The sequence below is a fragment of the Halictus rubicundus genome, chromosome 15, assembly GCF_050948215.1.
Source record: "Halictus rubicundus isolate RS-2024b chromosome 15, iyHalRubi1_principal, whole genome shotgun sequence".
Classification (NCBI taxonomy): Eukaryota; Metazoa; Arthropoda; class Insecta; order Hymenoptera; family Halictidae; genus Halictus; species Halictus rubicundus.
The window spans coordinates 5,546,656-5,574,618 of NC_135163.1; the positions used below are offsets into that span (position 1 = coordinate 5,546,656).

At 36.4% G+C, this 27,963-nt stretch overlaps 6 protein-coding genes across 13 annotated transcripts; 4 read left to right on the top strand and 2 right to left on the bottom strand.

Moving 5' to 3' along the window:
• The first annotated feature begins 444 nt into the window (after nucleotides 1-444).
• On the top strand, nucleotides 445-4,723 carry Bmcp (uncoupling protein Bmcp mitochondrial). Of its 4 annotated transcripts, none has more exons than XM_076801148.1 (8): nucleotides 445-797; nucleotides 1,049-1,138; nucleotides 1,222-1,369; nucleotides 1,706-1,985; nucleotides 2,064-2,182; nucleotides 3,184-3,244; nucleotides 3,312-3,401; nucleotides 3,595-4,723. In XM_076801148.1, exons 2-8 carry the CDS (start codon nucleotides 1,066-1,068, stop codon nucleotides 3,736-3,738), a joined length of 915 nt encoding a protein of 304 aa, XP_076657263.1. In that variant the 5' UTR covers nucleotides 445-797; nucleotides 1,049-1,065; the 3' UTR covers nucleotides 3,739-4,723. The 4 variants fall into 4 exon arrangements, with proteins under 4 accessions (XP_076657263.1, XP_076657265.1, XP_076657262.1 ...); XM_076801150.1 differs by having other exon boundaries at nucleotides 445-791; XM_076801147.1 differs by having other exon boundaries at nucleotides 446-797; nucleotides 905-1,138.
• On the bottom strand, nucleotides 4,462-9,009 carry LOC143361602 (protein FAN). Of its 2 annotated transcripts, XM_076801141.1 has the most exons (16): nucleotides 8,905-9,009; nucleotides 8,390-8,623; nucleotides 8,110-8,302; nucleotides 7,815-8,000; nucleotides 7,587-7,658; nucleotides 7,317-7,525; nucleotides 7,092-7,254; nucleotides 6,834-6,988; nucleotides 6,382-6,560; nucleotides 6,175-6,306; nucleotides 5,891-6,094; nucleotides 5,544-5,820; nucleotides 5,222-5,452; nucleotides 5,048-5,136; nucleotides 4,719-4,970; nucleotides 4,462-4,634 (listed from the first exon to the last, which is right to left on the bottom strand). In XM_076801141.1, the coding sequence occupies exons 1-16, from the start codon at nucleotides 8,916-8,918 to the stop codon at nucleotides 4,537-4,539; spliced, it is 2,688 nt and encodes an 895-aa protein (XP_076657256.1). In that variant the 5' UTR covers nucleotides 8,919-9,009; the 3' UTR covers nucleotides 4,462-4,536. The 2 variants fall into 2 exon arrangements, with proteins under 2 accessions (XP_076657256.1, XP_076657257.1); XM_076801142.1 differs by lacking the exon at nucleotides 8,905-9,009 and having other exon boundaries at nucleotides 8,386-8,523.
• A 502-nt stretch (nucleotides 9,010-9,511) lies between these two features.
• Nucleotides 9,512-13,999, top strand: Usp5 (ubiquitin specific protease 5). Of its 3 annotated transcripts, XM_076801144.1 has the most exons (14): nucleotides 9,512-9,637; nucleotides 10,194-10,326; nucleotides 10,549-10,674; nucleotides 10,804-10,980; nucleotides 11,040-11,146; nucleotides 11,221-11,748; nucleotides 11,876-11,947; nucleotides 12,074-12,266; nucleotides 12,362-12,514; nucleotides 12,636-12,817; nucleotides 12,880-13,265; nucleotides 13,395-13,607; nucleotides 13,686-13,795; nucleotides 13,868-13,999. In XM_076801144.1, the coding sequence occupies exons 2-14, from the start codon at nucleotides 10,231-10,233 to the stop codon at nucleotides 13,931-13,933; spliced, it is 2,409 nt and encodes an 802-aa protein (XP_076657259.1). In that variant the 5' UTR covers nucleotides 9,512-9,637; nucleotides 10,194-10,230; the 3' UTR covers nucleotides 13,934-13,999. The 3 variants fall into 3 exon arrangements, with proteins under 3 accessions (XP_076657259.1, XP_076657261.1, XP_076657258.1); XM_076801143.1 differs by lacking the exon at nucleotides 9,512-9,637 and having other exon boundaries at nucleotides 9,949-10,326; XM_076801146.1 differs by lacking the exons at nucleotides 9,512-9,637; nucleotides 13,686-13,795; nucleotides 13,868-13,999 and having other exon boundaries at nucleotides 9,947-10,326; nucleotides 12,880-13,272; nucleotides 13,401-13,526.
• A 546-nt stretch (nucleotides 14,000-14,545) lies between these two features.
• On the bottom strand, nucleotides 14,546-19,995 carry Myo31df (Unconventional myosin ID). The gene is made up of 15 exons (XM_076801140.1): nucleotides 19,763-19,995; nucleotides 18,776-18,882; nucleotides 18,522-18,717; nucleotides 18,135-18,354; nucleotides 17,846-18,058; nucleotides 17,565-17,768; nucleotides 17,295-17,493; nucleotides 17,058-17,227; nucleotides 16,727-16,987; nucleotides 16,410-16,654; nucleotides 16,172-16,334; nucleotides 15,762-16,094; nucleotides 15,479-15,669; nucleotides 15,146-15,394; nucleotides 14,546-15,071 (listed from the first exon to the last, which is right to left on the bottom strand). Exons 1-15 carry the CDS (start codon nucleotides 19,849-19,851, stop codon nucleotides 14,864-14,866), a joined length of 3,048 nt encoding a protein of 1,015 aa, XP_076657255.1. The 5' UTR covers nucleotides 19,852-19,995; the 3' UTR covers nucleotides 14,546-14,863.
• A 604-nt stretch (nucleotides 19,996-20,599) lies between these two features.
• On the top strand, nucleotides 20,600-22,125 carry LOC143361487 (uncharacterized). Of its 2 annotated transcripts, none has more exons than XM_076800914.1 (3): nucleotides 20,600-20,972; nucleotides 21,479-21,785; nucleotides 21,893-22,125. In XM_076800914.1, exons 1-3 carry the CDS (start codon nucleotides 20,729-20,731, stop codon nucleotides 21,978-21,980), a joined length of 639 nt encoding a protein of 212 aa, XP_076657029.1. In that variant the 5' UTR covers nucleotides 20,600-20,728; the 3' UTR covers nucleotides 21,981-22,125. The 2 variants fall into 2 exon arrangements, with proteins under 2 accessions (XP_076657029.1, XP_076657030.1); XM_076800915.1 differs by having other exon boundaries at nucleotides 20,774-21,075.
• A 1,318-nt stretch (nucleotides 22,126-23,443) lies between these two features.
• Nucleotides 23,444-27,878, top strand: LOC143361482 (tRNA endonuclease ANKZF1). Its single transcript, XM_076800907.1, has 13 exons — nucleotides 23,444-23,522; nucleotides 23,628-23,781; nucleotides 24,292-24,498; nucleotides 24,568-24,884; nucleotides 25,047-25,161; nucleotides 25,271-25,416; nucleotides 25,487-25,712; nucleotides 25,801-26,070; nucleotides 26,155-26,361; nucleotides 26,453-26,729; nucleotides 26,798-26,939; nucleotides 27,017-27,190; nucleotides 27,307-27,878. The coding sequence occupies exons 2-13, from the start codon at nucleotides 23,682-23,684 to the stop codon at nucleotides 27,481-27,483; spliced, it is 2,358 nt and encodes a 785-aa protein (XP_076657022.1). The 5' UTR covers nucleotides 23,444-23,522; nucleotides 23,628-23,681; the 3' UTR covers nucleotides 27,484-27,878.
• The last annotated feature ends 85 nt before the right edge of the window (nucleotides 27,879-27,963 follow it).

The following is a 27,963-nucleotide window of genomic DNA, read 5'->3' on the forward strand; positions in this document are numbered from 1 at the left end:
AGGAGCACTTCCTTGACCATCTCGCCGTCTTATTTTTTGGTAAAAATTGCTACTAGCATTCAACCATAAATATTCGCACGCATTAATTTATTCAACACAATTCCAGTATAAGTATTGAAGTCACTATTTTAATTATAATCGTTGCAAGGTCGAATATTTAACACATTACAATGGGAAAGAAAGATTTGCAATATTCTAGCGTTGCCACACGAACCCGTCGAGTAAGAACTCAAACTAAACGTACCGCTTTACCATGGGTGTGGTATCTGATCCAGGTTAGAATTTAGTGTGGAGGCAGCACTATACCGGAGCCAGAAAATCCCCGGGCGTCAGCACTCTCGTTATCCTCTCTGGTATTTATTACAATTTAGTTTATCTATTTTTCCCTAGATGTCATCATAAACACCTTTTATCTATTGAAATACGAATTGAAATTTAAACATTTTATTAGAATCATCGATTAAAAAATATCTTCCATGTAAACACATAATTTATAGTACTGAAATTACATTTGGACAAGCAATTTTACGATTAACGTTACATACGTTATCGTGTCGAATTCACGATGATTGGTTGCTATTCCTAAAATCCAAGCTGCAGATTTTTTGAATGCGTTTCAGAATTTCGAACTTGCCGACAATCATCTTAAATACGGAATAAAAGTTGGCAAATTTTCAGTTCAAGTGAAAACATACATAAATACTACGATTCATATTTATTATCTTCGTCAATTTCTTAATCGTAAACTATATCTACAATCACGCGTTAAATCGTATCCCCTTCGGCTACAGGTACTGGTGCGTAATTAATGTTGGAAAACATATTATCGTGGCAATTAAATTGCAATAAAAAATCCATATGTCAACATGTCCAGTGTGCGTGCATTCAATCTTAAACTTTTTAGTGGATTATTCATACAATTCTTCGAAGATAGTCTCGATAAACCTAACCTCTATCGAATTTGTTATTCAACTGTTCTCTAATTGTTTCTGAATAATTGCGGCGATTGTTCGTGAAGTTTAATCGACTGTTCTTTTTATCGTGTAAGGTATAGTAAACGGTGTAATGGGAGAAAGTCACTGGAAGGATTGGAGGCCTTTTGTTTACGGAGGATTAGCTTCGATCATTGCCGAACTAGGTAAGAACAATTAATTTCGCGTACAACGTAATTATTATACAATATATTCAATTATCACTTTGATAAGATTTATCTCTTGGCAGGTACTTTTCCTTTAGACACAACAAAGACTCGTCTGCAAGTTCAAGGTCAGAAATTAGATAAGAGATACTCCCATTTAAAGTATTCTGGTATGACGGATGCTCTTGTACAGATATCGAAGCAAGAAGGATTCAAAGCTTTGTATTCTGGGTTGGTATAATTTTCCAATGATTATGTATTAACATATTTGCAACTAGTGATCATCTTACCAGTTTCGAATGTGTTAACTCTCTCCCATTGAAGTACAAGAATCTCCTGGCAAGGCACTTTCATAATAGCGTCTTGTATTGGACCAAAACAAAGTCATGTTGTAAATATAAATAAGACTCGACTAAAAAACCATTAGTTTGCTAGACCAGTCAGTCAAAAATTCCTTAGCTAAAAGCAATGGCAATAACGACTTTATACCTATGTTTCCAAGCACTCCAAAGGAAAAGAGTTAATTCTAATAATTATATATTATCAGTACCGAATTTTACTGTGCAGAATCAGCTCAGCTATTTTAAGACAAGCCACTTATGGAACCATAAAATTCGGCACCTATTACTCCTTAAAGCAAACAGCCATGGATAAATGGGATACAGACGATTCAGTTGTTATAAATATTGTATGCGCAGCGCTAGCAGGAGCCATATCAAGCGCAATAGCTAATCCCACCGACGTAGTCAAAGTCCGTATGCAAGTAACAGGTTCTGACTCAAATTTATCTTTGTTCGGTTGTTTTCAAGATGTTTATCGACACGAAGGTATACGTGGTTTGTGGAAGGTACACCAGATACTTATGTTTCCATGTGCACCAAACAAATATTTTTTACTGTGTATGTACTAATAACTTTTTCTACAGGGTGTTGGACCCACTGCACAAAGGGCAGCCGTTATTGCTGCTGTAGAATTGCCAATATACGACTACACTAAACACAAACTTATAGCTTTTCTGGAAGACAGTGTTACTAATCATTTCCTGTAAGTAAATCGTACTAACATATATATGTATATGTATATATATATGTATACATACATATAATGTTAATACTAATTTGTTAATTACACTCAAGTACACATAAATCTAATTCACACGGAAGTTCATGTTACAGTTTAATATCGATTAACCCTTATCCGGGCTGTTTGCATCTTATTCAATTTTGCTATTGTACTAACAATCTTTTATATATAATACATAGTTAATACAAATCAATCGTTTGTTTACATTTTTGTTACAGTATATGTGATGTCATGTGAGTATATTTTTGATGACATTAAATTACGTATTATTTCGCAATGTTTCTCAATAACAATGTATTGTCTATCTTGTTTGTGGTATAATTGTTGATCGAATTTTTTTCTGAAAAAAGACTGCGGTAACATTCTACAAAAAGAAAGATTTAGGCCCAGGAATAGTACCCTAACTTCGTTAAGCGCTGTGTTGGTGCTACAATCGTTTTGGAAGGAAGTAATATTTTTCTAAAGGTGAAAAATTTTATTTCCAGGTTCTTTCGCACTGTCGTGTACATGGGCACATGCGGTACATGGATATTGAGATGACTGCAGAGAAACTAAATGGAAGTCACGTTTGACATTCCTTTCTCGTATAACATTCATTGAAACTGTTATCGAGATGACAAAAGCATCTTGAATTTTCTTCACGAACATTGTTTGGTTAGCATTCGTCCATCAACTTAACATTCAGCCTCTTCATTTAACACTCACTTTTGTATCTTTTTATTTTCCTTCGTCCCGGGAAAACGAAATATTGCGCATCGACGATTCTCTGCACACTACATTAGACATTACGATTCCCATCTTTGCGAATAATGCCTGGATAAGGGTTACTCTAAATTATTACAAATGGAACGGAATTAAAATTTCCAATCTTCGCTTGAATATGCGCTAATAAATCTGAGATTTAAATTTGACATAGGATTGCTCGAACTATCATCGTATTTACACACGCGTGTTCATTTCAGGTCCAGTTTTATAGCGAGTATGGGAAGTGCTATAGCGTCTACACCTATAGACGTTGTCCGTGTAAGTGTATTTCGTTGTTTACTCGTTAGAATCTCTTTAGAACATTTTAACAACAATAGTATTGCAGACGCGGTTAATGAACCAGAGGAGAATACGTAGTATAGTCGGAGCATTGCCGCCTCATATTTACAGTGGGAGTGTACATTGTTTTGTTCAGGTAGGTAATTATACAATCTGAATCGTCTAACGTGACGACTTAACACGTTCGCTGCGCATTAATTTTCCCAGTAATTCCGGAACGATTAATTTCACCGAAAAATTTAAGACGTCGCGTTAACTAATTTATCCTGCAACTTCAATAAACACTTTGCACATTCGTAACAATCTAGTATACAATGTCTATTTTCCAGACGTTTAAAAATGAAGGATTCCTAGCGCTGTATAAAGGCTTTGTTCCCACTTGGTTCAGAATGGGTCCGTGGAACATCATATTCTTCATAACGTACGAACAACTGAAACACCTGGACCATTCACGGTTGTCACTGGATAGATAAAACGAAAGGAGTACGCGCGCATGAGCGTGCGTATGTGTGTGTTTAGATGTGATATAAAATATTGCAAATAATAGTGGAAATTAATTTAGGTGTCCACGTTTGTATGTTTTACCTGTATGAGCGTTTAGAGTATTTATAATTGAACATGTGAAAGTAACTACGAAAACGGAAGCAAAATTATTTTTCTTTACGATAATGGAGAATCCACCGGAAGAAAGTAAACGAGAAATACAAACGTGTTCGTTAAAAAGGTTCACTACTACATGTTCTTTTCAGTATCTCAAAAGTTTCATAGTACTAGTCAGTATCCAAATGTGTTTGAATTTCATTCATTTCAGTTTCGCGTTTCAACTAACCGTCGATTCTATTCATCTCATATATGTACTTTATTCTCAGATTTCATTTATTTTCGCAACGAGATCCGAGAATCGAAACCTAAAGTATAAGAATACATAAGAGTGCACGTTGTATTGTAATGTATATATGACTTTTACTCTGTACCGGCTTATTGTAAAGTAGTATTTATGACGATATGCACGAAACAAGTTCGCATAAAATTTGTTTGGACAAAATCGTCAAGAATACACCATGGAACAAAATGAAACGTGCCACTAGACTCGTACAACCATATATTAGGCTATCAGCCAACATTGTAAAAACAAACTATCAAACGAATATGACCGTGTCGAATGCAATTAGTTTGCCTGTTGTATCATTCCTATGTTAAACGTTCTCCGTACGGCTGTTCGCAGTCAACTTTACAAACAAATTTTCCCAGACCGCACGTTACAAGAGAAATCATAATTTTTTGCAATCCCACACGATTATTTTTCTGTCCTTACCACCGGATAAAACGACGTTGTTTTCTGCGGATACAGATAATGCGTAAATTGGTCCTGAAAGTAATCATTTAGTCGTTTAAGAACAGAACTGGTTTAAATTAATTGTTGTATGTACGTAACGAATAAAATATATTTTACCATCATGACAGTGTACTTGTGAAACGAAAACCGCGTCTGAACGGTGCCACACGTTAATGTTTCCATTGCTGTCTCCTATCAATAAAAACATTCCCAACCATGACAATGTCAATGGCTCGTGTTCTATAGTCTCACGATAAATCTGTGTGCTCGTATGGACATCGATTATATTCAACGCCTTATCTTCTGCACACGAGATAATGCTTTTGCCTTCTTGATCGAACGTCATGGCATTTATTTTAGAAGAATGTCCTGCGCAAAAATGAATCGTATATAATATGTATTGATCAACGTAATAATGAAGTAAGTCATTGGTTTTTAATTTGTACCCTTGACAGTAAGTTGCAGATTATAAGTGTCCAAATTCCACAGAAAAATTTCTCCATCTTCTGTACCGGATATTAGTAATGTTTCGTCCCTATAAAAATTCTTATAGTTGCACAGTTCTTTAAATTTTTTCTGTGAATAATTGTTTCGTGAGCTATTTTAAATGTAGATACTACCTGGATATACTGATGCAAGTCACTCTAGAGTCGTGATCTAATTGAGCGATAATGTACTCCGTTGGTTTAATCTTTTTCCCGGAAGTGTAAGTTCGCCAAACTTTTGCTGTACAGTCCCATGAACTGGATATAATGATGTGACGGGAAGGGCTTATTGCTAGACAGGATACTGCATCTTCGTGTCCTTGCAGTGTGTCTATCACTCTGCCGAATTCGACGTCATAAAATATTCTGTAACAAACAATTAGTAAATTAGTCAAGAAAATAATTGTAATTTCTCTACAAAAATGTAGTTTTAAGTCTAATCTTGTGGAATACGTACAATGAATTGTCCCAAGAGCCAAGAACCAGAATATTACGATGAGAAGTCGCGTAATACGATATGCAAGAGGAAAGTGGTAGCATTGACAGAACTACACTGCGTGTTAACTTTTTGGTTTTCATACTGAAGAATTTAAGCGTTCCATCCTGTCCAACGGACACTATTTCGTCCATTTTCTCTGTGTTCATCACTAATATACTGCTAACGCTTTCCTTATGCGACTGGAACGTCATTAATTCACGTAATTCGAACGTTTTCTCATCAATACTTTCATTTTCTGAAAGAAATCGGAATTTCTCTTAGTAAATCTGTTCTATCATGGTAAATCATAGTAGAGTACAGCATACCTGATCCAGATTTTAACGACAGTAAAGCAGTTTCGCTGTATAATTTCTCCATCAACGGAACGGAGCGTTTAGGATGAGGCAAAGTGAATATTTGTTTGGGTATTTGACCAAACTCCATTATTTGTACTTCTATACCATGTCTATCATTAGCATCTCGAATGGTATCTAAATCTATCGCTCCCTCGTAGCATAAATGAAAAAATACTGAAACACAACCGCATTGTAAAATATACATCTCATTATTCGTTTTACATATTAATTTCAGAAATAATCATTGATAATACCATTGTCGGCTTTCTCAGCTTCTATTCCTCTTTGCTTGTACCCAAATATTAGATCGATCCAATGATGAAGGTTCTGAGACACATAATCGCTTTCTAAAGCATCTCTTAATACTTGTATAAAATGTGCTGGTCCTAAAATTTCGTAATAGTTGTTTTAATCTGAATCTAATAAAATATTTTAACTACAAGCTGAGATATATCCAATACCTTTCGCCCATTGTGGCAACTGTACGTCCCCTACTTTCGTACCATTGTGTCGGTAGCCAAAATCGATACAATAACTATTCACTAAAAAATCACCACCATTGTTTGTATCATAAAATTCCGGGACCAGTTCTTTAAAGTCAGACATGTTCACCAAAACATTTTTCCATACGTCAGCTACACTGTTAGGTGTTTTTGTTGGTAAGAGTGAAACAAAAAATCGATTCTGCAGAGTCGACAGAGTCATTATGTACTCTTTTACAGTTTTTTAGAAGCGATTACCATTAAATTTTGCCTCGTCTATGCGATACAAAATCACGTTCACACGTGCTCGTTAAAGTTTCTCTTTAAGATCCGATACAAAACGCAATTCTCGAATTTCTAAGTGCTCCGATCCGTCGATTTCGGTCCTCAATTAATTATTACGATACATGTTTCCCATAAAGTATACATACCTATTGAACATTCTATCTGGATGATCAAATCTGCCGTTTTGTAGACACAACATATACTGAGGATACTTTCGTACTAAATAAAATAATACAAATCCGGGCGCACTATAATGCGAACCATATAAAAACTTTGGTTCCGACATTTCTGTGTACCGTTCCTAAAAAATGTAATCATGAGTATTAATACGCAAACAAATTTTAAACACAGAAAAGAAAATTGAAATGTGTTGAGCACTGTAATTGTTACTTAAAACAAAATACCTTCAATCTTTCTAATCTGTCAGGATCAAGTGCTCCTATGGGTTTTGAAAGATCTCTGTACACACCAGGATCGTTTAGATTTAACGTAGAAGATACATAGTCTTGTATTATCCATGGCATTATCGGGTACTGGGTCAAATCATGGAAAGTTCGATCTGCCAAACTGAAGAGACGCGTTATTTACAAAATCCGATAAACAGACTCAGTCTTCTGCATAAAAATTACCTGTTAATATACAAGAGATAATCGTAGTTTGATAAAGAACCGCTTTGCCATCTCATGGTCATTTGATCTTGAGGTATTCTTTCCAAAGACACTGCTGGCTGATTCAATAAACTTTTATAAAGTTCGTCCCTGTCGTTTTGATTTTTTAATGATATGAATAGATGCTCTGTTTTATTTTCCGGCTGCTTCGTCCATTTAATTTCGAGACCCTGTAACGAATACAATCGTAAAATGAAACAATGATTATGTGTACGAATTTTGGAAACTTACAACTTGTCTCAAGAGAAATCTTCGCTTTATAACGTTAACAATATCCTTCAGTTGTATTTTCAGAACTGGATGCTGAAAATATAATATTGGTAGCTTAATGACTTGAGCAAATATTATTTATTGTAACTAGACTTGACCAGTAACACTTCGATCAGTGTTCTTCTAATGCCTTTGCTGTTTAAATGCATAAAATCCACAATCTAATTATAACGATTATGAAGAACATACTTGATCCAAATTGTTGTAAGGCTGGAAATATATTCTAGAAGTTGTTAACAGTATCCTTCCCGGATTTACGACGAGCGGTAATACTTTATTTGCTTGAGTTTCTAACACAACTTGTTCGTACAGATCCTCCAACCAAGATGTATCGAATGAGACCCTCGATTGTCTGGAGTGTACAATAGCCATAATCTATTTGACAACACATTGGTTACTCAATTTTCTAATACTTCAGCTACTGGAAGCATATCAGTGAGACCTGCAGTCTGCTAATAAGAAAAATGATAATCGAAAGATATACCATAGCATTCTGTTCAGCAGATGGCAATGTGGCTGCTCTAAACAATTGTAAAATTTGTGGAAGACAGTCTTCTATTTTCGCATAATTGAAGTGGAAATACAAGTTTGCTTGTTTATGGATAAATTTATATGGGGCCAGTATATTTTTCTCCAACATCTCAACGTATTGCTTGCATTGGACCGACAATACATTGCTATAAATTGTCAAAAGAAAACGTATGTTTACAAATGTGTTTACAAATATTATGTATATTTATGAATGAATAAACAAAAATACCTACTTCGATGGGGTCTCCCTAGACTCACATTGATCAATGTCTATAGCTTCTTTCAGTTGTATTTTTATCAAAGGTTGATTGATATCCTTATTTACAAATACTAAAGATTTCGAACATAATTTCAATCTTCCATCTATCCATTTCTGCTCTTCTGAGGTAGAAGCGTCGAGTACTTTCATTTGAACGCTGTAGTCTTCAAAAAATATTTCTCCTGGCTCCAAAAGGAGCATTGTGAACCTAAGGCAAAAAGTAGAATTGCACATTAATTACATATTAAACATCAAATTGGATATTACACGTTAAATTATAACTTATATTCGCATCTATGTACGTAATAATACTGCCTACAGTGGCCTGTCAAAGTATTCATATAAATTAATTTTCTTATTCTTTTAACTAATTTAATATTACTAATAATTCAGTTTAATTATTAATGTTTGTAAATAGAATTCAATTCAATTAATCTCGACTTTGTGTACAAACACTTTGCATAAATTGTCAAAGCTAGAAATACGTACCTTTCTTTTTCCATTCTTTTGAAATTAAATGTAAATTATAATTGATAATCAACATTACTCAGACGTACGTTGTCATTTAATAATTTACGTGATCAATTTTCGATACGTTCGGCAAAATACAAGTCTTGTACTAGGTTAATAACAGAATGATTCATCACATATAAATACACATGCCATAGACCATTGTATGCACGCTCTATTAAATTTTATTTGGAAAATACTATTGCAGAAGAAACCAGATTTTTATTGTTTAATTTATCTCTTCAATTAGGAACTTTTTAATGCGTTGTTTAGAAAAGAAGTTGCTTCCTGAAGAATCTCTTAAAGAGAGTATTATTAATCTCGTGACAATTTTCAAATGATTCATCCGAGGAAATTTAAGCAGACAAAGAAGTATCCGTAACCAATGACTGAACACTAATAAACAGAAATGCTAATTTACTTTTTTATAGACGAAGACGAAACAAAATAAATTAGCGAACATTTTTTCTGCATTAACAGTTTCGTGAAATTAAGAATACAATAATACTTTTATGCATTTCGTACAATTTTGTATTTTATCATTTTTTTAAATAATTTCTGTGCGAAATTATCGCAAAACGGCCCTTGATTTAGCAATGACTTTTGCTTGCAGGTGTCAGTCATGTTTCAAGAGTTAAAAATACGCTAACGTGGTTAAAAATACTTTATATAAAATTAATCTCTCAGAATCCAGCTTTATAACAAGGGAAAGGTAAGAATGATTATCTAGTTCCAATTACTGTATTAGAAATATAGGATATATAAAGTATGTCCCAGAATTCATGGGACAAGTGAAAAAAGTATAGAATTTTGTCAAATAAGACACTTTTCAAAGAAAAACAAATTTGAAAAGTCATGGAGCCCGCGTGTTTTGAACGGGCGTCGTCTGTGTATGATTTGCTGTATCTACTTGCGAATCTTTAAGCTCGATTTTCTAAAAAACAAAGTTTCGTGATGAATAAATTTTATTTTTTATTTTTTACTTATTTCCCATCATTTTATAGAGTATATAATTAACACTTAAAAAATGTCTCATACACGTGTATTGTAAAACAATCGCTACACGTATTCGGTTGACAATGAAAAGCGATATGGTTGGTGATTGAGCACCACTGGCTTTTAAAGAGAAACAAGAAGAATCGAATACGTTCCGGTTCTCTCGTCTCGTTTCTGAAATCGCGCATATCATCGACACGGGAGACTAGCAAATTTTCGAATAGGTTACTTTTGGATTCGGTGTTAAAAGTTTTTTTTCTTATTCGGCACAGTTTTTAGTTCGATTTTCGCCGGAGGTCACGATCCACGATGGAGGAGTTAACGACACACTTGCCCACGATCAGGAGACCAGAAAAACACGATAAAATATATAAGGACGAGTGTGTTTATTCTTTCGATACTCCGGTGAGCTGTCATGTTTATTTATTAATTTGTTATCCAAAGATGTTCCGTATTTATGACGTTTGCGAGCGCATTAGACACTATGAAACGTAAATCCCAAAGCCGGTTTATACGATGCATGAGATCTCGATTGAAAATTAATAAAATTCGCAATAACAAGATTAAAATTTATAGTCTATCGATTAGAGATTATAATGATTGTGATTATCGTTTCTTGTTGTACAGGATAGTACCACTGGCCTTTATGTGAGTCTCACCAGCTTTCTGGGATTGGGTCAGGCTTATGTAGAGCATTATTACAAGTTATCCAAAAATCCTGTCTTTCTGCACATCAAACGAACTAAAAAAGAAGTGAGTATCGCTAATTAACATATTGACTGCAGCATCAGTCATATATATCTATGACATATCATATATTTAAGTTGGACTGGCAATAGCCAAGAATAAAGTTTATAATAAACTATTATCTGCCTTTCACAGATTCCATCCGAGCCCCAAGGAGATGGCCCAGAGAAAAAAATTACAAGACTGGCTATTGGAACATCTGATGGATTCGCACTGGATCAGCAAAAGTACACTTACCACGAAACCTACCAAATTGTTATTTTACCAAATTTCATAACAATACCTTATCCAGCGGATAACCTACCAGAAAAGGTATGTTCAAGGCTACAGAGCGAAAAGATCCCATTTATATTATATTTATTGTTACATAGGTTGAGCAAATTATTAAATGTGTATTGGAAGCAGAATCTGCAACAAAGTTAGCAGAGGTAGAGGCTTTGTCTGGAACTTGGGATGGAGAGTTAAAAGCAGTTTCAAAGTAAGATAGTATACATAAAAAAAATTGATATAGATAAACTGTAATCATGGTTCAAATAATTATCCAATTTTTAGGCATGCAGCAAACCTCAAACAGCTAGACAATGGGAAGAAAATACTTCCAAGTGGATGGAAATGCGAAAAATGTGATCTCACACAAAACCTATGGCTTAATTTAACCGATGGCAGCATTCTCTGTGGACGTAAATTTTATGATGGAACTGGCGGGAACGATCATGCTGTGGAACACTATAGATCTACCAATTATCCATTGGCTGTGAAACTGGGAACCATAACTAAAGAGGGGAAAGGGGATGTGTATTCTTACGACGAAGACGATATGGTCGAGGATCCGAATTTAATAAAGCATTTAGCCCACTGGGGTATCAATATTACCCAAATGGAGAAAACCGACAAGTCCATGGTGGAGCTCGAATTGGATCTCAACCAGAAGTTCGGTGAATGGGTTGCGCTCCAAGAAGCAGCTAGCAAATTAACACCGTTGTACGGGCCTGGATTTACTGGGCTGGCCAACTTGGGAAATTCTTGTTACTTAAATAGCGTTATGCAAATGTTGTTTGTGATTCCAGACTTTATTAAAAGGTTCGTAATTTCATCTTTACTTACTTTCGACACTGAAAAGGTGAAGGGGGCTATCACGTGTAAATTTCCCAAAGAAACTCTGAAATCACGATATTAATCGATATTAATAATTTACATTAAATTGCAGATATGTCGATGATGCAGCACAGATATTCGAACAAAATTACACCGATCCCGCGGGTGACTTTAACGTTCAGATGTACGTTTGGAAAAATGCATGTAGTTCTGCAATTACACAGGGCTAGTCATCTAATGTGACGACATAGGAGACTTCGCCCTGTAGAATGATTTAGAAAACGTTTACTAATAGAAACGAACGTTGCAGGGCTAAACTGGGATTTGGTTTACTCTCTGGCAAATATTCGATAGCGCCAACTACGAATAACGAAGATGAACCGCGTCAGGGAATCCCTCCTCGGATGTTCAAGACGTTAGTTGGCCGTGGGCATCCGGTGTTTTCTTCGAATCGGCAACAAGATGCACAAGAGTTCATTCTCCACATAATAAATATCATAGAAGTAATTGATATTCAGTACTTTACGATTCTCGATACGTGCAATCTTTCGTGTTAAGTTTAAATTGCAATACTAATATCAGGAAATTGATCGAACAGCGTCACAGTCGCCATCAAACGAATCCTACCGACTGTTTTAAGTTCAAAGTCGAGGAAAGGTACCAGTGCGGTCGTTCGAACAAAGTAAAGTACACTTATCGTCCGGAATATCTGCTGCCGCTTCCTATACCTATCGAAGCTGCAATAAATAAGGTAATCCTATTAATTAAATTATTTATGATATCGGAAAATGTTTCAAACACAAATTGAATGGTATCGAGGGGACGAATGGTTGGAGGGCTGAACGTATATTATATAATACATATATGTTTAGGAGGAAGTTGCGGCGTACGAAGCGTCAAAACTGGAAGCGGAAACGAAGGGTCAGAAGTTTGACTCGAACACGTTAGTCAGACTTCGTATAAAACTTTCGTCTTGTCTGGAAGCTATCATTCGGTCCGAGACGGTCGAACAATTTTACAGTTCCGCCCTGAACGAGAAAACAACAGCTCAGAAGTAAGCCACGCGTTGCGCAATCTGTACGGTACACGTTGATTAACAAGCGGAATTGTTTGTAGGACCACCAGACTGGCCACGTTTCCAGATTATTTATTGATACACTTGAAAAAGTTCACGGTGAAAGAAGATTGGACGCCGGTCAAGTTGGATGTGGCCGTTGAAATGCCGGATATGTTAGATTTGAGCTCTCTTCGAGGGAATGGTTTGCAACCTACGGAGGAATTGTTGCCAGAAACCGACAGTTCCGAACCTCCGACGTGGACCTTCGACGCTGTCATACAGACTGATTTGATAGAAATGGGATTCCCGCCGGAAGCTTGCAAAAGAGCTCTCTACTTTACGGAGAACCGCGACACGAATAGTGCCATAAATTGGTTGATGGAGCACATTGTGGACTCCGATTTCGCGGACCCTTTTGTACCGCCTGGATTCGATGCGAAACCAAGTAAATGGTTCTTTAATAATAAACCGAGAACTAAAACAAATTATGAAAATGAAAATTACTCCTGACCTGGAACGCTACACTCTAAAGGAGGCGTTGAAATAATTAACTTGTTCGTTGATTATGTTTTAGAAAAAGGTAAGTTCACAGCTAATGAGGATGCAGTGGCGATGGTAATGGGAATGGGTTTCACGAAGGAACAAGCAGTAAAAGCGCTTAAAGCGACCGACAACAATTTAGAACGAGCAGCGGATTGGATTTTCAATCATCAAGCTGAATTAGACGCGATGGACGTTGATGACGAGCAGGGACATTCCGAGGAGACGTTCAGAGATGGAAATAATCGTATGTTTTTCCTCTTTAAATGTTAACAATGTCTGTGGTTTGCTTTTGAAGTACTGCATTGAACCGTTTATCGTCTAGAATACAAATTAGTGGGCTTCTTGTCGCATATGGGCCCTGCAACGGCAGTAGGACATTACGTCTGTCACCTGTTGAAAGACAATCGATGGGTGATATACAACGATGATAAAGTTAGTATCACAAGAATCAAAAATACATTTCAATAGATTTAATCAAATACTCATACAAACGGTCTATTGCAGGTTGCATTGTCTGAAAATCCACCAAAAGAATTAGGATACATATATCTATATCAACGCGTCGATTAGATTATACAATTGTTTTGTATAAAAAAAATGTATTCTATGATACTTTAACAATAAAAACTGATGGACAGAAGATGTTCAGTTTCAAGTTGATAAATTGATCCGACTGAAAACGGAAGAACTCACTTCCGCTAAAAAAAACAAGAAAATAAATAAGAAAATAAATTATCATCGAAGACGTTGAAACGTCAGTTTATTTCATCAACAATGGCACCATCTTACAACGTGTATATAGCGTCTTCATATTCTTTTATCAAGTATAAAGTATTACTATCACTCTCTATCTGCCGTTTACTGTACATATACATTTAGACATTATATAGCTTCAACATTATTAAAAAATTTTAAATGCACGTGATAAACTATATAGAGATCACACTTAATAAATCTCGCGACTCTTAATATAGCAGCTTTCAAATAAATATAAATTGTATTTTACAAAGTCTCTCGTTATACTTTTCGTGAAGTATATAAAATTTCCAAGATAGTGTAAAAATATAATTCAAGAATACTTTAAGTAGAAGGCCATATTGTAAATATTTAAGGCTACCGTGTTGGATAATTAATTAATCAATTACCTTTACAAGGCAATACTGTCGTAAGTTTCTCTTAGGCTACGCGACGACTCCAATTTTATAATTTACAAATTATTCACATGAACAACGCGCTCGTCATTTGCAAATTCGATCGCGTCATTCGTAAACGTATTTACAGAGAAGAACTTGTTTTAATAGATTCCTTCCATGGTGAATCATCCCGTTTGATTGTCTGAGTCATTGTTCGCAACATTGACTGTTCAAGCTGTGTTTATGGCTACGCAAAATCCTATAAGTAAAAATCTTATTTGTACATTAATAAATGCATATGAAAACTCTCAAAATGCGCGAATAAAGCCTGTAAATATGTCTCGAAAAAGGCAACTTCGGTATCATTCTAACTGGCCGTTCTGAACCTCGTATTGGCACCTCCATCGATTATCCCGATCGATGGTGGAATGGCATATACAATATTATCTCCATCCTTTTTAAATGTAGGCTCATGTACTTCCGGTAGCACCTCTACCCGCAATATTTTACTTTTATTTCCTAGCATACACTTAAATCTTGTGTCGACTGTAACGTGTAAATCAGCCGAGCGTAATCTATTAGAAAATGCGTTTCTTTAGTACACGATCGTAAATACTTCAACGCAAAAGAAAAAAAGACTTATACTCACTGCATATATCTGTTACTTAAAATTCCAACGAGCTCCCCCACTCTGTCGTCTTTCGCGATAATTGACATAATGAAATCATTTCCCCGATTGGAATGAATCGTTATCAGTTGATCCTTTCCGGGGGATACACTCAACCCCGTAATCTCGGCTATCGGTGTGCCTTTCCTTAAACTCCTGAATTTCGAACTATCAAGCTTATATATCGTATGCTCAGTCACCACTAATACTCGGTCCTTCGGTTTATTAAACCTAGAACAATTTCTTTGTTATACAAAAGTTCAGATTATAGTATGATTTTGAACAAAACCCTGTGCAACAATTTCATATGCAAACCTGTTAGTCTTTGTGATAAATGCACTGAATAAAACGGTTTTAAAGCGATCGGTGTTCCTCAGATTATTTATCGAAGAATTGAAAGTACTATAATGTGGATTCTCATCCGACTTGGACAAATAATTTCCTTCCCAGCGTCTATCTTGTCCCCAATGCTGTCGTTTCGATCGCAGGACCCCGCCAGCGGCCATCTAAAATGATATTCATATTAAATTAAGAAAATAGAACACTTAAATATTTCATAGCATAGTCATTCCGGAAAGATTAGCAAAAGTATCTATACCTTCAGTCGTAATTGGGGCCAATCTTCCCTAGGAATGTGTCTGAGAACCATCCACGCCCACCATCTATCGTACATCATTCGTAAGTAATGAATCGCGTGTCTCACGGCGAAATTTTCGCGGGGCCACGTTAAACGTTTCCCATAATCCCGCATGTTCTTCGCGTCGCGGAAAACCCTCTCCAACTCTTTAATGTAAGTACGGATTTTGTATATTCGGTAATGCTTCATTATGACCAGCGCCGCTTTCATCTTCTTGTACTTCTGGCGACACAAGTATCCTCTCCATTGCTTTTGCAGCAGTATCACAATGTCGGGAATCAAGTCGCTGCGTGCCTGTTAATAATTAACATGAGAAAAAATGTGATTCTATGATAGGCGGATGCTAAAGTTAGATTGATAGGTACACGAACCTTTTCTAACGCGAAGAGCGTTTGAGGCGATCGAATAAATATTTTAGTATGGCCGTATTTAACATCGTTGCTGAAACCTTTATCGTCCATTAAAGTACGAACACCGTCTTTATCGCTGCCGCCTCGAAAATTTGGCCAGGTATATTGCGATATCATTTTATACCTGGTAGAGATAAAGATTGATTAGTAATACTCTGGTGCGATTTTGACTTCGTGCTAATCAGGAACACTTTAGTACCGTTTTAAGAAGGTATCGTATCGTTGACGATACGCGAAACCAGCTCGTCTGACCAACACGTTCTCGACCAGACCCAAATATCGCACTTGATGATTTACTCTTTCGTCGTCGAACACAACCGGTGACTTAACTTCGTTAGGCTTTATACATCTTACATAGTACGGCTCCTTGCTCGTTAGATTCTTAACCAGAGCTATCATAGATTTGCTGAAGAGAGTTCCAGCTGTTAAAGGTCGTTTCGTTGTCTGAAGTAGAATAACGAAGATTTAATACATGTCAGTATACGCTAATAGTGTTATACATATTTGTTTGCATACCGCTAAAATATTCTGAGCTCCTTCAGGCCACATGTTGCTAATTATAGGATTACTACTCTTGTACAGTAATCGTTTGAAGTCCTGGAACAGCATATCTTTGTTTTTATCCAAAAATCCACTAATACTATATATCACATCTCCAGCATAGTGTTTAATCTTAAACTGAATCTTATGTTGAAGTTCTTTGTCCATTGGCTTCAGTTGTCTCGAAGAGTAATGCTCGTGATGTGACAGTTTCCGATCCATGTCCTCTAAAAGCATCTGAAATGAATTTTATTATAAAATAAACGTATTGATTCTCCAGTGGAAAAAGCGAAGGATGAGAACGAACTTCATCTGTAACTTTGCCAACGTTTATGCAAGCCTCGTCCATGATAGCTATTATTCCCTTATGCGGCTGCTCCACTAGATCGCAAATTATTTGATTGTTGAAATATTCAATATTTTTCCATTCTATACCTTCCTTCTTATATTCTTCCTGTTCTTGTTTCAACACCAATTCTGAAACATTGAACGTTATATAACGTAGTCCTTTTAGAGAAGTAATTTCATTTTGAGAAGCTCTTACCAATAAACAGCTGCTGCAATTTTTCATTGCAATAATTAATGCAGAATTGCTCGAAGCTATTGACGTCAAAAATTTCAAATCCGTATATATCGAGCACTCCGATCACGGTTCTGTATCTTTTGCAGGTTTCTGTATCGTTTACATTAATCGCAACGTTAACGCGCGACACGATATCGCTGAACAATCGCTCGTATACAGCCTGCAGAAATTTAAAAATAAATTTAAAAATAATATTGTGAATGGCTGGCAAAAATAAGTTTATTAGCTTACTTTTGCCAATGCATCCCTTCCGAATTCCGCCTGTTTCGAAGTGTGAGTCTTCTGCACGACTTCACCGCCTGCTGCAATCACTCTTTGAGTGAGTGCTGTGCTTAATTCCTGAGGACTAATGGAAAGTAACTTTGCTGTGTCGTTCAAAGCAGCTTTGTTTTGAATGTGAAGCTTTTCCTCCTCGAGTTTGAACGTGATGTTACCCTGCAGTAAATATGAAATTAGTCTAAGTAATAAAGTAATGAAATTTGCGCTGCTTCTATAGATTAACAACGACAAACCAGGTGCAATATTCCCGCAATAACATTCCAGACTGTCTGTATTTCATTTTGCGCAAATCCAAGAGTGGACATAGCAGAGTTCACGGTTTTGTAATCGCTCTTATCAGTTGGACTCGCTTTGTTACAGTTTCCAGCACCAACATAGAAATATGCAGCCGGATCCCTTACTAATCTAAGCTTGTTTAGTTCTGCTTCGCTGGAGCCATTCAACAGCTATAAATTATTATTAAAAATCTTCATCAGTAATCAGTAATTTTTAGAAGTAAGAAGACGAAGTAATAAGTAATACCTGATAGAAACAGTGAAAATTACGTTCTCCATTCTGCTGGTACACAACCCTCGACTTCTCTAGTAAGTAATTAGTAACGTGTCCACCGATCGGATCTCCTTTAAAATTGAAATCTATATCCATGTACTTTCCGAATCGGGACGAGTTATCGTTTCTATTTGTTTTTGCATTTCCAAAGGCTTCCAATATCGAATTGGATTGAATAAGAATATTTTTTACTCTGACATACAAGAAAAAAGTAATCGTAAATCCTATGAATAGAAATCTTAAAGACAAGTGAAATTTCTTTAACGTATATTTCTATTTGTTTAGTCTATATCGACCTACAAAAACGTAACTATAGTAAATTATAAACCTGCTTTACTTTGAAGACAGTTTTGACTATACCTTTCTATTTCTTGTTGACCGCTTAGATTAGTGACCGCAGCAATGTATTTCATAATAATTTTACTTGCTTCGGTCTTACCGGACCCTGATTCTCCACTGATTACTATACAGGTGTCCCGGCGTTGTTGTTTCATTTCTTTATGCACCGCATCAGCAATTGCAAATATGTGTGGCGGATTTTCAAATAATTCTCTGTCTGAAATATTATAAGTTTTATTAATATCTATTCTCCCGCTTGAAATAGAATTATTTACCTTTATATTTGTTAATGTAGTCATTGTTGTATATATTTATGCTTCTATATGGATTAATACTGACGCAAACTTCTCCGATATATGTATAAATTTTCCCGCCATTGAATCTGAAAATAAAATCGTTAGAGTGAAAAATCGTAATCGCAAAGTAAAGTACTTGAAGCCGCGCGACAACAATTATCGAAGGAAAATGAGAGTAATCGGTAATTTTTCGCTTGGAAGTTCCACTACTACCATAGGAATTGGTTTCTGTTTGCAAAAGATAACATTTATCTGTTTATCGGGAGTATGTAATAGAAATCGACGTTTATCTTCGACTTTGAAACGCCAATTTTTCCGTCCTCTTTTCAACTAATCGCGCGCTTCGTCCAAAAGGGCATAGTATTGCATTTGTTCATTTTCAAACACACTATACATATATGCTGTAATAGCTGAGAGCCTATTATAAAACTCAAGTTCGAACTCAAGGCGATGACTCATAGAACGCAAAGCCCGATAAGGCTTCAGCGTATCGTTTCTTCGAAAATTGAAACTGCCACTATGTACATAGAACCGATCTAACCGTTGAAAACATTGAGATCGAACGAGTCGCAGCAATCAAACTTTATACAAATAAAAGTTACAGAGACGTTTAAATTCACGATCGAATCGTGACACTGGGCTCAATGGAATCATGATGGCTGAAAGACATCGACAAGTCAACAAGATTTTAATCCACTATTAGGAAGACGCTTCGCTTCAACAAGTTTTTGTGGGTCAAGTTCAAATATAAATACAACAGTGTTGCACTGCAACCACCTGCTAATGGTTAGCCACGCCCTCTTGGTGGATGATCTATGAAGTATACATATCAAGAAATTACCGGGAAGCGGCCCGAACACTTGTCAACGTTTCCGCAGAAAACTCCGGCTCGTATTTTTCTCGATTTCCCGCCAATTTCTTTATTTATTGCTCTGCCCGACAGCATTAGTCGGCACACGGTCTTACCTGATTCGCAAGTTATCCACAACCTTCTCCAAAGTGATCTCGTCTAAGAGAACCAAGTCTCCGATGCCAACCTCGTCTTGCGCTGCCATTGTATGCAATAATAAAAACACACGGAATTTACGGTTCCATACAAACGTACGCGTACTTGTCGCGTGTTGGAGACCAGCTCCTTCCTACGAACCGTCCACGCAGCGGAGCGAATGACGAATGTGGTTCACGGAAATCCTCACACATATTTCACCCCTCCAGAAACTTGTAACCACAAACTATACAAATACCAGAGACGAAACTTCCATTTGATGCTCCTGTCCCAAAATTGAATATTTTCATCTCTTTTTCTGAACTATTCGGGCGCGAAATTTGAAATGTAATATGGCGGGCAGCGATGTGCAACAAATATACACAATTTCATCAGCTGAACTAATTAAAAAATTGTTTTTATCGTATCATATATGTACCTGTACTTTCCTACATATTTAAGACTAATTTCACATCTATTTTACGTAAATTCAAAGAAGTTTGAACAGCAAACGCGACAAACTTGTGTACGCATGCGCATTGGTTGTTTGATGTTTTATATTCATGATGGACCTACTTCCGGACGCATGCGCACTGATTCTCTCTCTCTCGAGAGAGAGAGTTTCGCCTCTAGATGAATTTTCCGTATCAGAGGTTTGACAGCTATCTTCCGCGCATCCGATTTTGCACATCGCTGAGCTCATGAATTCAAAATACATGCACTACTACATACGTGTTGGACGAGGAATGTATAGTACACGCTAAAGAAGTTGCAAGGTTATCTCAGTTTCGTTGCTGTAACGATGTAGAGATATACCACAACTGTAAGAACTGTTTCAGTTTTTGGTATTTTAAAGAAAACAAACCCTTTACATGAAAAAAATAATGATATAGTATTGTGGAGAGGGAAGTGTTTCAAGGCTTGCTCAATACGCATGCGTAGATGCTATGTTGTTTTACATATCTGTATTATACAACACATATGTTCTATATATACATGTTATGTTATTATTCACTGTTATTTTTGGCGATTCGTATATTCGTATCGTTTGTCATTTAGTCTTTCGTGCGACCGGTAGAATCGTACATGTATTTTTCGTAACTGAAAACCGCAAGGATGGCCGAGACGAAATCGGATTTCCATTTGAATGGCACAAATGTCACTGCAACCGAGAAAAATTACGCCGCTCCAGTGAGGTTACAGAACGAACAGCAAATAAACGACAGGACGTTCAGTCGCCTCATTTTCCTAATGTCACTAAGCATCTTCCTAGGAAAATTGTATATCAATTACGGTAAATGAAATCTTGATACTACGTAACACCATTGTGTTGCGATTAACAAGCTGTCATGTGAAGTCAGTGTGCGTTCGTATACGTTGCATGTTTGTTTACTCTCCTTGCATAACATTTACCTAGGTTCAGTAACACTCGTACAATACGGCTTTTACTTATAAATATCTTCGTATTGACAGGCTTTTAACTTGGCACAAAGTATTCTATAATTTCGTGATTCAATTTGCAAAAGATACATTTCATTTTCGCTTTGTATAGATATTTTTAAGTGACTTTTTCGCTTTATGTTAAAAGTTAGCTTACTGCCATTGTTCCGATATACTTGCAAACAAATTGGCTTTGTACAGTATTACGCGTTGAAAAAGGAATAAGCAGTTCTGATATTTTAATATGATCTCTTTAGGTGACATTTTGCAGCCACAAAGTAATTCCAAGTTCATAGTATCTCCGACATCTATGTCTTTGAACATGCTCAAAGCACTTGATGTTTCACGCATGTCGGATGTATCAGAGTTCAGTGCAAAACATTTAACAGCTGTGAGTGAACAATTTGTAAATGTATCAGTGTCATTCTTTAAGACGTATGGATGGTTAATAAAAGCGGCAATATGTGGTCTCATAATGACGGGTTTTTCTTGGTATATCATTTACAAAGATAGCAGTATTCCTGGGATCGACCCACCTTCCCCCTTTAGTCCTTCTAAGCAAAGGTAAGCTGCTCACAACGATAAAACCCCTAACTATTTGTCATTAAAAATTGTTGATAAAACTTGTACAGATTGTTCATAGTCTTTTAACACATTTTCTTCTGTTTCAGATTTACAAGGGAAACTTCTAACGTACAACTAAACTATTTGGTTGGTGTATTAAATGGGTTACTAATTTTTGTCTACCTGTGCCTATAACTTTATGGTAGCATTAGTACAACATACTTCTGTGTCTATAATTTGCTTAATTACTTATTGTACATCAGTCTACAATGTTTATATTTATTTATTATTCCTGTTAATTAACATTGCGTTTGAATATTATTTCTGTTAATTAACAGTACTATTCGTTTTATTCTTGGTTATTATTATATTGTATATTATTTAATGGTTAGTATGCGGTATTATATAGGTAATTTGTATTGTGCAAAGTATAAGCATTTTCCGTTTAACAATGAGAAATGTTTAGTAAATACTTTATTTGTATGTGGTAAGATGATATATTCGAGCAGGAAAATTATTGTTTTCTCAGACACATGTCTTGAAGTTTACAAACACTGATATTATATGCAAATCAAATTAGTATAAGAATAACAAGATACTTAGCGAAAGAAAGTATTAATAAAAAGAAAAATGTAATTGATCAGAAACATAATGTGGATGATTATAACATGCAATACTATATTATACATGTAAAATTTTATAATGTACAAAATTGATATGCTCTGTTTGATGAATTCTTTCTTTGCATTATCTAACGTCCTTAACATGTAAGACTGATTAAATGTCTTTAAATTCTATATTTATTAAAACATTAAAGTGAGCTCTGGGCAGCTAAACGTAATAGTATTATACATGATACCTTCTGGTATTAAGTTACTATATAATGTGTACTTGAACCCTTCTAGTGATTATTAACAAGAGATACAATATTTTTGTAAACAAACCAACGAAATTGTAATGTCGTTCCTTAAGAGCCTTAATGCCGAACGAACTAGAAGATTTTGTAGACACTTGTTAAAATAATTTTTAAACTTAATATTTTACCAACACGAGGCATGCTAATAAGTTTCTTAACGACTGTAAGGAACTTAACAATTGTCTTTTAAGTAACCTTGGAAGAAATGTTACTCGAAATAAATGATTGATTTAAGAATTTTCTATCGCAACCGAATGATTTATTAAGTACACCTTAGTTGTCAATTTTTCATTTTTTAAAAGCCCATCGTCGCCGTACGAACTATTTCTCAAAAATAGCAAGGCCACGTTTCTCTACATCTTCCGTATTCCTTATTTCTCACAAAAGCATCTGTACAATTTTAATAATCACGAAATAAAAGACTTGAAGATTCTAGTTAGCTTTCTCCGTTTAAATAAACCGCCAATCGAATGTTTGTGCAAAGGACAATACATCGAGTGATGTAATTCTCCGACAGGGCTGAACAGGGCTGAACGAAAATGTGTCAAAGGGTGGCTTTCGAATGTGGCAATTTCAATTACAATACCGACGCGTTTAAGAGAAGCGAATGTATTGTTTAACAAAATCGAATTCTTTTTGGATTAAAACAGCATTTTTTGCATGTTTCAAAACTACCGATTCCAAATTCTCGATGACTTACTTAGCGTGGGCACTAATATCATAAGTCGTCCCTGACACGTACGTAATCGCGCGACGAACCGTGTTGCGTTTACGCAGAAAAGTTAGTATAGATCATTGTAGTGCTACCGTTCCGTTCTTTGGTAAGATGTGATATGTCGTTGTCAATTTTCCGTATTCAATTGACCAGATGTGTCGCTTCGTTTCGTTGACTTTTCTCGAACAATAAACAGAGTTCTTGTTTACAGGGTAATTATTGAAACATCGTCTTCAACCGAGCGTCATCGAACACGTTGCGAACGATGGATCATCAGATGTTTAAGATATACAATCAGGAAGACTTTAACAGAATCACAAAGGGAATCAAAGTTGCACAATGCATGCAATCACGATCGTCATCCGGTAATTATACCCTGAATAATCTATTTCGCTCACGTATTGTCTTGCGTTAATTTTTGTTCGTAAGTTCACCCTTGCTCCGTGACGCGTTTATATTTTTTTATGACGAAGAATTTGTCAATGAAAACTTTCATTTCGTTGTCGTGCAATTACGTCATTCGAGTCGATCTGGTTATCTCCGAATTTCAATATCACCGGTCATTCATCAATTTAAGGTTAATGCCACTTGTTGTGTCAAATATTAGTGAATAAGACAATATTGATCAAGAATAATCCTTTGTATGCGAAAACGTAGTTTAAAAGATATATGGTAAAAATGATTTTGTTGTTATACATCTAGTAATTTATTCCACTCGTCTACTGACTCAAGTTGATTTGTGTTCATGCATTTCCCCCTATTCGAACTGTTGACAAGCTATTATTGTTTACATAGAAAAATATTTACTTTAGAGTATGGAAGATAAGATCGATAGAGAACGATTCTTTCATTATTACACGGATTTATTATTTTAGTTTCAGAAAGCGAAAAAGTATTGAGCCAACTTGATGATCTAGTTGTGTCGGATTCATTGAGCTGTTCATTTTGTAATACTCTGTTTGAAGATAAAGCGCAACAGAGACATCATTATAAATTAGATTGGCACAGATATAATTTAAAGCAACGCTTGAATGGATTGAAACCAATAAATGAAGAAAAATTTGGTCTGTTAGCTGATGAAGGTATCGTCTTAAGCTTCCTAAGGATGATAATAAGTCGACTGCAGATCTTTAATCAAAGTAGTATTACAGGCGATGTTTCAAGTCTATCTGGAAGCGATGTAGAAACGGAGAACGAGGATGACACCTATATTTCCGAGGCAGGAAGTTCCGTTAATGGAAACTGTGAGAGTAAAAACAGTATTAGCAAGACTAAGAAAGTTGAAAAGAAAGCAGGTGGTGTAGAATCAATTTCCGATAGCTCGGACACAGAATGTTGCGACGATACAAAAAAAGAGAAAAAGATCGAAGCTTTATTGGCCACAGCGTGTCGTCATTCCAAAGTTTTCTTTGAGAACGACGATGGGAATATATTTAGTATATACAGGTGTTTGCTACACCATAAAAAGGTCCGTTTGTTTGCATTGCTTCGGATATGTAGTTTTGCGAACGATTTCCTATAAGCACAGACATACCTGTCTATCATTTTACATTGTGATATAATCTACTTTGTTAGAATCACTTGGCGTGTCTGTACTTACCAGATCAGGAGAGATGCAATTACATTTTAGGAAATTCCTGAGGTAGACAATGAGATGATAGCTCAAGCATTAGACAGTGGGAAAAAGACAATATGGACTGTTATCATGATTGGTGGAGGACATTTCGCAGCAGCTGTGTTTCAAGGTATAACCGCGAATCTATAGCAAAATGCCAAACTACATAATTATGAAAGCGCACAGAAAAATTGCGCAGAAAAACATACACATAGTCCATTTTCATGTTGATTGTTTAGACGGAGAACCTGTCGTCCACAAAACATTTCATTCCTACACTGTGAGAGCAAAGCAAGGATTTGCCCAGAGCTCGCGGACAACGACGAATCATCAAAAGAGTGCCGGGGCTAGCTTGCGTCGGTACAACGAAGCGTCGCTCCTTCAGGTGCCTTTTATTTGTCGACCTGAACGTTAATCGATTTACAAGAGTGTTCGAAGATATTCTCGTGTTTCAGCACGTGCAAGATATACTTGAAACATGGTCATCGCACATCACCAATTCCTCCCTGATCTTGTACAGAGCGGTCGGACCCTACAACCGCACCGTGTTATTCGGGGGAAAGAATCCGCCACTAGATAAGAACGACTCCAGGCTACGACCATTGCCATTTCCTACTCGCAGAGCGACATTTAGCGAAGTTAAGAGAGTGTACGATATACTGAGCACTATGGAAATTTATGGTACGCGGTCCACCGAAGTTCTCCCTATCAGTCTATTAATTACACTGTCCGACAACATCGCGTTTCAATGATTCTTCTGTGCGTTTAGGTTCCGCAGCTGACTTTACGGACTCCTTTCCCATTTCTCCACGCCAGCCTCTTAGGAAAAAGGTTTCGAAGATCGACGTGCTCGTCGAAGCACCCGAAAGTGCAGAAAACATCGAGTGCGATTCCAATACTGCTACTAACCCTTGCACTCCTCAAGATAGCGATAAGAATAAGATTACCGCACAACTTTCGCCGGAAAGGCAACCCAGAAATTCGCGTTCGCATATAGATAGAGCGAAGCCACGAAAGAGTCCATGTAGACCCTTACCAGGTAAACATTACATGGAGAATTCAAGAGTAAAAGTTATGTAATCAATGATCGATTGAATAATGGCATCTCTGTTCCTCTTTCGAGACATTGTCACCAGATTAGCGCAGTCATCTTCCGAGTCGGAGTTAGACGGCCAATTGGGCAACGCCAACATCCCTGCGGACGTTATGCTAATCGAACAGGAACTGGAGGTAGACTTCCGTGAGAATCTACTCGCGTTCCAAGACACCGTGCCAAGATACATGAAGAATAAGAAGTCTCGTCGCCAGAGAAAGAAATCGAAAAAAGATGGTGCGTTGGCAAATAATTGTCCGCGGACCTACCGATTAAAATAATTAAAATAGTCTAGACTAATTCTGATTTTAAAACAAATACTATTTAGATAACAACATGAACGAAGTCCTAGTTAGTGCAAAAATGAAACTCTGGTCAGCATGTAAATTGGGCGACAGCGAAATGCTGTCTATTGTTATCGGTGGTTTATTAACGGAAATAGAGAAGAGTATGGAAACGGATGAGCCAACTAAAGAAGAAGGATGTTCCGAAGACATCACTACCATCTGCATGGAGGACATAATAAAGCTTGTAAATGATTCGAACGAGGACGGCAATACGATGTTGCACTTGGCGGCTGCCGGCGGACATTTAAAATTAGTCTGGTAACCTCACATTCTAGCGATATTTCTTTTTCTTTTTGGAATATTATTTCATTCAGGTGTGATTTTAGGGAACTACTGGAAATCGGGTCAGATCCGTGTAACAAAAACAAGAAGTTGCAGACACCGTATGCAGCTGCGAACGATAAGGAAACCAGAAATACTTTCAGGAGGTTCATGAGTGCCCATCCTGATAAATACAACTATTCTAAGGTACTTAATTGGTTCTTTCTACAGGTGATTTCATAAAAATGACGTTTAAAGAAGTAATATATTTTTCGTTTGCTCAGTCTCAAATACCTGGGCCGCTTACCGATGAAATAGAGCAGGAAGAATTAGAGAGGAAGAGGCAACAGAGAAAAGTGAAACGGGAGAAAGAAAGAGCGAAGAGGAAAGAGTTCGAGCTTAAGAAGCAAGAGGAAGACACGAAGCAGAGATTCCTCAGTCTTAGCGATCGAGAAAAGGTATGTGTTTCGTAAGGGAATCGATGACCTCTTCTGCTACAAGTGCTGCAAAGGTTGCAGTCCCTTTATCAAATTGATCGGCTCAACCCTCTTATATATGCTTATTTGTATTACAGAGAGCGTTGTCCGCCGAGCAACGGATCCTGAAGCAAGGCTGCACCACAATGGTGTCACGATGCTTTCAGTGTGCGGTGAATATGGCCGGCCAGGTGCCTTTCGAGTACAATTACAATCGTTTCTGTTCCATGCCGTGTCTACGGGAGCACCGTCTCCGCAACAAAGTCGACACTTGATGCTGTGTCGTGTTTAATAATAACAATCGTCTCTTAACTATGTCAGCTAATCGGATCTTTCCATTGGGTACAAATTATGAATAGCGTCGTAATTGTGACGTAGCTAGACTCATAAAAATGATTTTGCATAGGGTAAGAGAACAGTGCGAATAAAATCAAACAAACAAACAGTGAGACAAACAAAATACACAGAGAAAATGTATCTCGAGCATCGTTGCTTTCTTTGTCTTTACTCTTCTTCTTTTTTTACTGCTGAAGGAAACTGATACGCGGGGTACTATTTCTCTTTTCCCTTTTTTTCTCGTTTTTTTAGTTAACTGATAAATTAATCGTAAGAGACCAGCTGTGTACAAACAACTCTTGCTTCTTAAAAATTAAATACACTTTATATATAATTCTCGTGTCGATTACATTTTTAATATATAACTTTCTTTGACCGTATATTAAATGACATACATAAAGGACTAACATTTTTGTACG